At 39.3% G+C, this 10,669-nt stretch overlaps 1 protein-coding gene across 1 annotated transcript; it reads left to right on the top strand.

The window, feature by feature from the left end:
* Positions 1 to 445: 445 nt before the first annotated feature.
* Positions 446 to 10,461, top strand: LOC128703649 (uncharacterized). Its single transcript, XM_053798395.2, has 3 exons — positions 446 to 536; positions 4,260 to 4,541; positions 9,065 to 10,461. The coding sequence occupies exons 1-3, from the start codon at positions 529 to 531 to the stop codon at positions 9,507 to 9,509; spliced, it is 735 nt and encodes a 244-aa protein (XP_053654370.1). The 5' UTR covers positions 446 to 528; the 3' UTR covers positions 9,510 to 10,461.
* Positions 10,462 to 10,669: the final 208 nt, after the last annotated feature.

Raw genomic sequence — 10,669 nt, 5'->3', positions numbered from 1 at the left:
TGCTCCAATTCCCTGAATTAATCTTCCACCTTTCCCCAAAGGCGCTGTATAATCCCTGTGAGTTTAGCGCTCTCCATGATAATAATAATAATAATGATCAAGACAGAGTAAAATATTTCAAACAATAAAATATTGCTATGTAACGCGTCTATTTTTTCCCACGCACATATTTCCTAAAAACAGAAACTCAATTGCTACATGTATCAAGTATCGGCGAGATTACCCATGACACTCGACCCTTCCATCGTTGACAATCACACATGATGAGTCGTCCCGACGATTTGGGATGAAGTGAGATGTGGAGGGTGTCAAGGAAGAGGACCCGGCCTACCAGAGGCGACGACTCGTCCCAGACATTATTTCCGATTGATTTTTGAGGTGCGTCAAGTGTTTGTCAGGTATATATATAGAGCAACAAATGGAAGGGTGACTGTATTACCACAGCTGCCGTCATCCAGGAAGAAGTTTCTGCTCCAGTCTTTTCTTAGCCACAGCAACAAGCGACTCTTCCACACTACCACCGCAATTATGCCCAAGTAAGTAACTTCTGCTGGGTGCCTTCACAGTACTGGGTCTTACTCGTGTGCCGGGTACTTAAATGATGATAGGTAATGTTCATGTGTGAGGTCGTTGTTTCCATGACAGTACACATTTTTATTCTTATTATTCAGAAATTCCTTCCTTCTATTCATCGTCTCATCCCAGCAGCTTAAGGTCTCTTACCAGCAGTTCATAATCGTCAAGCAGTTAAGAGACTCCTATATTTCCAATGCCTCTATAAGCAATTAAAAGTATCGTTTCGGAAGTACAGATTTTCCAGTTAGATCACATTCTCTTTCCATCCATTTAATATAACTTCTTGCCAAAGGCTGGGCTTTATTGAGTACATAAGATGAGCAAATGCACCGCCATATAAGGCTAACGATCAACATGAGATTGGGCTCGAAAAAAGACACATCACACCAAAGGTAATAGAGAAAACAAGTGTTAGTTTGCAAGATCACGTGTGATGGGGTCAGGTAGTGGTAGAAGCAAGCAGTGTACCAGCTCATTCCTGTGTTTTTGATAAAACCCAGCCATTGTTATTTGTTTTTGAGACGGGTTATTTGCCTATGAAAATTACTCATTCGGGAACATTCATTCTGTTTAAAGCTCCATACAGTGCCCATGTGGAAATTAGGGCACTATAAAATATCAAAGAAAACTTCTTTCGTCCTATCTCTGGAGTAAAGTACCACACCTACCCCAGTAAAGTACCACCCCTACCCCAGTAAAGTACCACCCCTACCCCCAGTAAACTACCACCCCTACCCCAAGTAAACTACCACTTTATCCCCAGTAAAGTACCACCCCTACCCCCAGTAAAGTACCACCCCAACCCCCAGTAAACTACCACCCCTACCCCAGTGAAGTACCACTCTTATCCCTAGTAAAGCACCACTCTTATCCCCAGTAAAGTGCCACCTCTATCCCCAATAAACTACCACCCCTACCCCAGTAAAGCACCACTCTTATCCCCAGTAAAGTACCACCCCTACCCCCAGTAAACTACCACCCCCCCTACCCCAGTAAAGCACCACTCTTATCCCCAGTAAACTACCACCCCTACCCCCAGTAAACTACCACCCCTACCCCAGTAAAGCACCACTCTTATCCCCAGTAAAGTGCCACCTCTATCCCCAATAAAGTATCACCCCTACCCCAGTAAAGCACCACTCTTATCCCCAGTAAACTACCACCCCTACCCCCAGTAAACTACCACCCCTACCCCAGTAAAGCACCACTCTTATCCCCAGTAAAGTACCACCCCTATCCCCAATAAAGTACCACCCCCTACCCCAGTAAAGTACCACCCCCTACCCCCAATAAAGGGCCACCCCCTACCCCAGTAAAGTACCACTCCTAACGTCAATCGATTCATTCCAGCAGTATAATTTTTAGTTCCAGAATTTTTATCTCTTTTTCAAACAGTTCAGTCTTTCTTCAGATGTTAGGTCTCATTCCAACAACTCAGTACTATGTGTACAGTACTATGGTGCTCATAACCTACTCCTAGGCGGAGGCACTTACTGCTTCGTCTTCTATGTAGTTCTGTCGTCACATTATGTACTTGAATTGTATGGATAAAGCCACTGGAAAAGTTGGTAGATGGATCCATAACTTCCTAACAAATAAAACACAAAGAGTAATATTAAACAGAGTAAAGTCTGAGGCGGCAACAGTAAAAAGCTCTGTTCCACAAGGCACAGTACTCGCCTCCATCCTCTTCCTCAAACTCATATCTGACAAAGACAGAGACGTATGCCATAGCTCCGTGTTTTCCTTTGCGGATAACACTCGAATTTGCATGACAGTGTCGTCCATCAAAGACACGGCCAGACTCTAAGCTGACATCAACAAAATCTTTACATGGGCCGCAGAAAACAATATAAAGTTCAATGAAGAGAAATTTCAATTTCTCCGATATGGAAATCTTGAGAAAATTAAAACTATATTGGAATATAAAACAAATTCCAGCCACACAATAGAGCAGAATACTACTATGAAGGACCTGGGAGTGATAATGTCAGAGAATCACACTTTCAAAGATCACAACAATGTATCTATCACATCTGCTAGAAAAATGATGGAATGGATAATGAGAACCTTCAAATCTAGGGATGCCAAGCCCATGATGATTATCTTCAACTTGCTGGTTCTCTCTACACTAGCATATTGCTGTACACTAACAGCACTTTCCAAGGCAGGTGAAATTGCTGACCTAGACAATGTACAGAGACCCTTCATGACACACATAAGTACGATAAAACACTTAAATTACTGGGAGCAGTTGAAGTTCATTGATTTGTATTCCCTGGAATGCAGGCGAGAAAGATACATTTTAATATACATTTGGAAAATTCTAGAGGGATTAGTACCAAATTTGCACACAAAAATCACTCAATACGAAAGCAAAAGGCTCGGCAGCCGGTGCAACATTCCCCCAATGAAAAGCAGAGGTGCCACGAGTGCGCTAAGAGACAACACAATAAGCGTCAGGGGCCCACGACTGTTCAACTGTCTCACAGCATACATACAGGGGATTACCAAAAGACGCCTGGCTGTCTTCAAGAAGGCGCTGGACAGTCACCTAAAGTCAGTACCTGACCAGCCGGGCTGTGTTTGGTACGTTAGTTTAAGGCCAGGTTGATCAGGCCATGGTGCACCATGAGGCTTGGTCACAGAGCGGGCCGCGAGGGCGTTTACTCCCGAAACCCTCTCCAGATATACTCTAGGTATGGCGAAACGTCTACAAAGTGAAAATGCCCAGATGTTGCGCATGTGTCTAATTCTTCAGCTCAGTACCATTCTAGAATGGTACTATGAGACTAATGTTTATGACATTTGCACTCCCATTTGAGCAGTTCACAGCCTCACTACAGTTCAGAATCTTGATTCATCTTATCACATCTTCGTTCCAGCAAACGAGAAGCGTACATAAAACTGCATAAGTCTGTTACAATAACAAATCTATCAAAGATAACTTTATCAAGCTATGATAAAGCAACTTGCAGAATATTGGGTTTTGAACACATGGCAAGCCAGTCCTACAACAGGCAAGCCAGTATGCTAACGAGTGTAAAATGCCGGCCTACCAATGTTCACCCATATAATTGAAGCTATAATTGAAGCTTATCCTGCTTCACGTGCCTGAGATATCACTACTGTGATGGCAGTTCCAGCAGCTCAGTCTCTCCAGCAGTTCAGAGTCAAAGGCATGTTCCACAATTTTTATCTGCGGCTAAATATATACATTTTTTTTTTTTTTTGGGGGGGGGGGTTCTTAGCGGATAAAAACCACTATAAGTAAAAAATATATCTACTGTATTAAAATAGGAAAACATAATTTTGCTTTGAATATGATATAATGATATGATATATCTTTATCTCTATAAGTACAAGGTATACAGGCCTAGCTGACATCAATGACATACTACTATATCGAAAGCAAATTAGGTCAGTTTTATCCCTGGATTCGACCCACACCAGTCGGCTAACACCCAGGTACCCATTTTACTGATGGGGAACATAGACAACCGGTGTAAAGAAATATGTCCAATATTTCTAACCTCGCTGGGACTCGAACCCAGACCCTAGACATGTGAAGCGAGGGCTTTAGCCACCAGGCCACGGGGCACCACCGCCATTAAAGCAACATAAATAAAAGTTTTGATACATCATAAGACAGGTACTAACATGTTTATTTCTCTTACACTCAGGTCGAGCATCATGCTTCTAGCAGTCTGGATGTTTCCCATAACTATCACATGGAGTTCATGGGCCCAAGCCTCACCCGCCCCACCCCTCGCTGCAGCGCTCAGCCAGCCCAGTCAGGTCTTTCCCTCATCCAACACAGACAACGACTCAGTGGATTTGTCCGAGAAGGAATTAGGAAATTTTTTCTTCCCAGGAAGCCAGACATGGATAGACAGTGTTGACGATTTTTACCGCTTAAGTAAGGAGGGCTCCAACAGAGGCTTCGATGGTAGAAATTACTTAAGGTAAGAAGGAAATCGGAGAAAATAGGAAAAAGAAAAAAACTAGAAATAGAGGAAACTATAAAAATCAGAAAAGGTGACTGGAAGTTGAGGTAACAAGGAAATTATAATTAATAGATAACATGAAGCACCGGAGAGTTCATGAAGTAGGCAAAAGATTATAATGGTAATAATAATAATAATAATAATAATAATAATAATAATAATAATAATAATAATAATAATAATAATAATAATAATAATAATAATAATATAGTATAATACGTATCTTTATTTCTACAAGTACATGTACAAGGTATACAGGCCTAGCTGACACCAGTTTTGTGTGTGGATCGACACCATGCCTAACCCTTCTAGGGTAGGGTAGGTGCCTGAGCCCGAGCCTTTAGCTCATAAGACTGTCATTCCCATTAGCCCCCTTGGGGCGGGGATGGCAGACCAGAGAGGCCTAGCTTGTGGCTAGGCCTGGGGACAGTTAGTCCCAAAGATGAGGAGGTACTTGTGCCTCCTCCCATTCGAGACTTAGGTCTCAGACACTCCCTAAAGGGGGAGCCAAGGCCGGGCCACCACTTGGAAAAGGCCCGGGCCGGGAGAATACTGGCTAATCTTTAATAATAATAAATTAATAATAATAACCAGTTTTGTCCCAGGTTGCGACCCACACCAGTCGACTAACACCCGGGTGCCCATTTTACTGATGGGTGAACATAGACAACCGGTGTAAAGAAACACGCCCAATGTTTCCAACCTTGCCGGGAATTGAACCCGGCCCTTCAGCGTGTGAAGCTTTGCCTACCAGACCATGGGTCACCTGACATGAATGACATTAATGAGGCATGAGAGAGAAATATAACGATTTATACTCTTATCATACTCAATCCACAAATGAAACAAATTAGCTTTTTTAAGCATAAAATTACAATTTTCGAAGATATATTCAATTATTTATAAAAAAAATTAGGCTAAGTAAGAATATGTGGAGGAATTAAGAAATAAATAAAAATAATGTCTCCAGGATAAAAAAAAATATTTGTAAGTATTCACTATAATTAATATACGTAATAAAACAGATAAAGAGAAGACCAAGAAAGTGTTATGTTTGGGTAGGAATGATTGTGTGTAAATAATAGTGCATGTAGGAATGATTGTGTATAAGTAATAGTGCATGTAGGAATGATTGTGTATAAGTAATAGTGCATGTAGGAATGATTGTGTGTAATAGTGCATGTAGGAATGATTGTGTGTAGTAATAGTTGTAGGAATGATTGTGTGTAAGTAATAGTGCATGTAGGAATGATTGTGTATAAGTATAGTGCATGTAGGAATGATTGTGTAAGTAATAGTGCATGTAGGAATGATTAAGTAATAGTGCATGTAGTGCATGTAGGAATGATTGTGTATAAGTAATAGTGCATGTAGGAATGATTGTGTGTAAGTAGTAGTGCATGTAGGAATGATTGTGTATAAGTAATAGTGCATGTAGGAATGATTGTGTAAGTAACAGTGCATGTAGGAATGATTGTGTATAAGTAATAGTGCATGTAGGAATGATTGTGTATAAGTAATAGTGCATGTAGGAATGATTGTGTATAAATAATAGTTGGTATAAACCTTAGTAATAAATACCGACAAGTTGAAGATTGAGACACTTATGCAGCATATGGGAATCTTTATTCAGGAAACGTTTCGCCACACAGTGGCTTCATCAGTCCAATACAAAGAGGAAGGCGTAAGGAGAGGAGGAGTATGAGGTAATTAGTCCCTCAACCTTGAGTCGATGTGTTCAGTCCATCCATATGCTGCATAAGTGTTTCAGTCTTCAACTTGTCGGTTTTTCAAACCATTCATCACAACCGACAAGTTGGATTAGAAAGACACGTAAGCAAACACTATAACATATTTATTAGAAAACGTTTCGGTCCTGGGACCTTGATCACTTCTAACATACAGAGGTAGAAAGACATTATATATATAGGCGGAGAGTGAGATGTGACGCACGTGACCTGAGGAATGTCATAAGAACATAAGAATGGAGGAACACTGTAGAAGGCCTACTGGCCCATGCGAGGCAGGTCCTTATCAAAACAACCTCTACCTATGATGAGGACGGGTAGACGATGAAATCATGTGACTCCTGTGTTGTTGGGTTGGTGCTGCTTAAGTATCATGTATGCCAATGTTTTTGAAATTTCGTTCTCACCGAACCAGACCTCAGACGCCGACGGTGCCTAGAAGCCTCACTAATCGCCGTCACCGACACTATAGAACGCAACACTGGAAACTACAAAATTTCAAAAACATTGGCATACATGATACTTAAGCAGCACCAACCCAACAACACAGGAGTCACATGATTTCATCGTCTACCCGTCCTCATCATAGGCAGAGGTTGTTTTGATAAGGACCTGCCTCGCATGGGCCAGTAGGCCTTCTACAGTGTTCCTCCATTCTTATGTTCTTATGACATTCCTCAGGTCACGTGCGTCACATCTCACTCTCCGCCTATATATATAATGTCTTTCTACCTCTGTATGTTAGAAGTGATCAAGGTCCCAGGACCGAAACGTTTTCTAATAAATATGTTATAGTGTTCGCTTACGTGTCTTTCTAAACCATAAATAATAGTGCATGTAGGAATGATTGTATATAAGTAATAGTGCATGTAGGAATGATTGTATATAAGTAATAGTGCATGTAGGAATGATTGTGTGTAAGTAATAGTGCATGTAGGAATGATTATGTGTAAGTAATAGTGCATGTAGGAATGATTATGTGTAAGTAATAGTGCATGTAGGAATGATTGTGTGTAAGTAATAGTGCTTGTAGGAATGTACATATGAGTGCATTTCGCGATGAGAGTTTCTAAGCAGGAGTGTAATTAGGTGCTAGGAGAGCCTGTAGGATATATAATAATAATAATAATTATTATTATTATTATTATTATTATTATTATTATAATAATAATAATAATAATAATAATAATAATGAAAATAGTAATAATAATAATAATAATAATAATAATAATAATAATAATAATAATAATAATAATAGCAATAATAATAATAATAATAATAGCAATAATAATAATAATAATAATAATAATAATAATAATAATAATAATAATAATTATAATAATAATTATAATAAATTATTGTTACTACTACTAGTACTATTATTATTATTTTTAAGGAGTATTATTATTACCATCATTATCATCATCATCATCATCATCATCATCATCATTATATTCATAAGGAAGCACCGAAATCGGATCGCTCATGTAGTGAAAAAAGGCATCTGCAATGTAAAGTTAATATTAATAGGAAAGTAAAAGTTATTGCAACAAGCCAGTTATTGCAACAAGCCAGTTATTGCAACAAGCCAGTTATTGCAACAAGCCAGTTATTGCAACAAGCCAGTTATTGCAACAAGCCAGTTATTGCAACAAGCCAGTTATTGCAACAAGCCAGTTATTGCAACAAGCCAGTTATTGCAACAAGCCAGTTATTGCAACACGCCAGTTATTGCAACAAGCCAGTTATTGCAACACGCCAGTTATTGCAACAAGCCAGTTATTGCAACAAGCCAGTTATTGCAACAAGCCAGTTATTGCAACAAGCCAGTTATTGCAACAAGCCAGTTATTGCAACAAGCCAGTTATTGCAACAAGCCAGTTATTGCAACAAGCCAGTTATTGCAACAAGCCAGTTATTGCAACAAGCCAGTTATTGCAACAAGCCAGTTATTGCAACAAGCCAGTTATTGCAACAAGCCAGTTATTGCAACAAGCCAGTTATTGCAACAAGCCAGTTATTGCAACAAGCCAGTTATTGCAACAAGCCAGTTATTGCAACAAGCCAGTTATAGCAACAAGCCAGTTATTGCAACAAGCCAGTTATTGCAACAAGCCAGTTATTGCAACAAGCCAGTTATTGCAACAAGCTAGTTTCACTCAACTAGTGAGTACTTATAGGAATGAGTGATATAATGAGTGCATGTTGAAATGGAATTAACTGCTGATAATCTCTAAGACTATCCCAACACAGTTGTTCATGTTCTTATTTCTCTAGTTGGGGCAACTTCCTGTGTTTACTTTCTGACCAATACTCACCAGATAGTGTTGCTTTCTAGATAATAACAATAATATATTTCTACAAGTACATGTACAAGGTATACAAGCTGATATCAATGACATACTACTATATAAAAAGCCGGTTGTTATGCAGAGCATTTTGGGAAAATTAGGTCAATTTTGTCCCAGGGTGCGACCCACACCAGTCGACTAACATCTAGGTACCCATTTTACTGATGGGTGGACAGGGATAACAGGTGTCTTATGGAATCACGTCCTAATGTTCTCCAGCTGTAGCGGGGGATCAATCCCTGGACTTCAGTGTGTGAGCTGAGTGCGCTACTTCCTCTGACAATTCCTAGCAGATGGAGCAAATTGTAGTGGCTTCCATGAACTTAAACTCCTACCAATGTGTTAAAAAATATCATTAACTTAAATAATGTATCTATTTTAGGTTCGGCCGGTCTGTAGATCGCCACAACAACTCGACCCCCTCACCCAGAAAAGTCGACCTCATGACCCGTGCTGAGCGAGATGCATCTGCAGTCCACCATGTCAACTCTCCTGAGTTAGGGGAGATAACTTCTCAGCGCATGAAGAGAGGTGCTCCAAGCATATATGTGTCACTGCCATCTCATAGTCCCTCCGCCTGGGCCAGAGACATCCGCCCTGAGGACAAGATAATCAATGTAGCCTCTTATGAAGATTTACAGGACATTAACAAACGCCGATATAAGCAAGGACTTCCACACTTTGACAGTGATAACAACTTTCTCAGGTTTGGCAAGCGGGACCAATCTGCTGAATTCCCAGCATCATCTTCCTCCGAATACAGTGGGTCCATGTTGATACTGAGGCCCGTGAGGGTGCCCCTGGGAAATTTTATCAGGTTCGGTTAAACAGGAAGAACCCATGATGAACACTTCTCATTATTCCCACATCGATTTCCTACTGACGTCTGACCTGGTTATGGTGGTGTACAAATATCTAGCGTTATCTTAAGCATCAGTTACTATAGCACTGATGAAAAGAATAATGGCTCCTTTATCTCAAAAAATAGCAGGTAAATATGTTTCACTGAATGAATTATAACACTGCACATACATCTTAAAGCATTGTTAGTTAAAAGATTTTTAACAGCTTGATGGTCTTAGTTATAAAATTTATTTATTATGAAAAACATAGTTTTCAAAACTTCTTTTGAGAGGATACATGCAAAAGACAGTTGAATAATCATCATTCTTAGATGACTCACGAAATCGTAATGACACGATTGCTAACGCGACGGTCTGGAGTTTTGAGACTCTCTGACCGCGGGTTCAAATCCCGCCCGTGGTATGGATCATTCTTAGATATAAATAACTCAATATTTTTACTATTCTTTAAATATTTTTTTCGGATGATATATAATTTTAATGAGAATATTTATCGTAATCACTGTGTTGTTGCGAACTTTAAAGTGTTAAGAAATCCTGAAACTAATTGATTCATTTTCAGACCAATGAACCTAATCAATAAATGATCTGAGGCAACTTTTTGTACGGCTTATTTACACTGCCTAAAATCACAAAAATACACACAAATCTGACATATATAGTGTGTTAGCTGATACTATACCTTCCTAGATCCAACTCAGCCCCCCTTAACCCTCTTCACATTCCTCAAATACTTTAAGTAATGATTAACAGAATGAAATAAGCTATACTGTAATAAATTTGCCTGATAGAATAGTAAAAAAGTGATTGGTGAATTTCAAGGTGTCCAAATGAAACCCTATTTTTCTTCTATTGATCTTTTTCTCTCATAACTACATTTTCAATAAGGTGTCAATTTTTAAGAGCATATCCCCACGTCATAAGGTTTCTACATTTCTTTTTAAATTGTAAAGCTGTTTTAGCTCTGCATAATCGTATGGTTTGTCTAATATCAACTCTCAAATGTTTTAATAGACAAGAATTCAGTGAAAACCTTTTTTTCTAACATTTTGAACAGTGGTATGGTTTCTCTCCAGTGTAAACTGAAGTATTAATTTATTTATTTATTTTATGTCTTTGCAAAT

The sequence above is a fragment of the Cherax quadricarinatus genome, chromosome 76 (assembly GCF_038502225.1).
Source record: "Cherax quadricarinatus isolate ZL_2023a chromosome 76, ASM3850222v1, whole genome shotgun sequence".
Taxonomy (NCBI): Eukaryota; Metazoa; Arthropoda; class Malacostraca; order Decapoda; family Parastacidae; genus Cherax; species Cherax quadricarinatus.
This window is presented reverse-complemented; position numbering and strand designations above follow the sequence as displayed.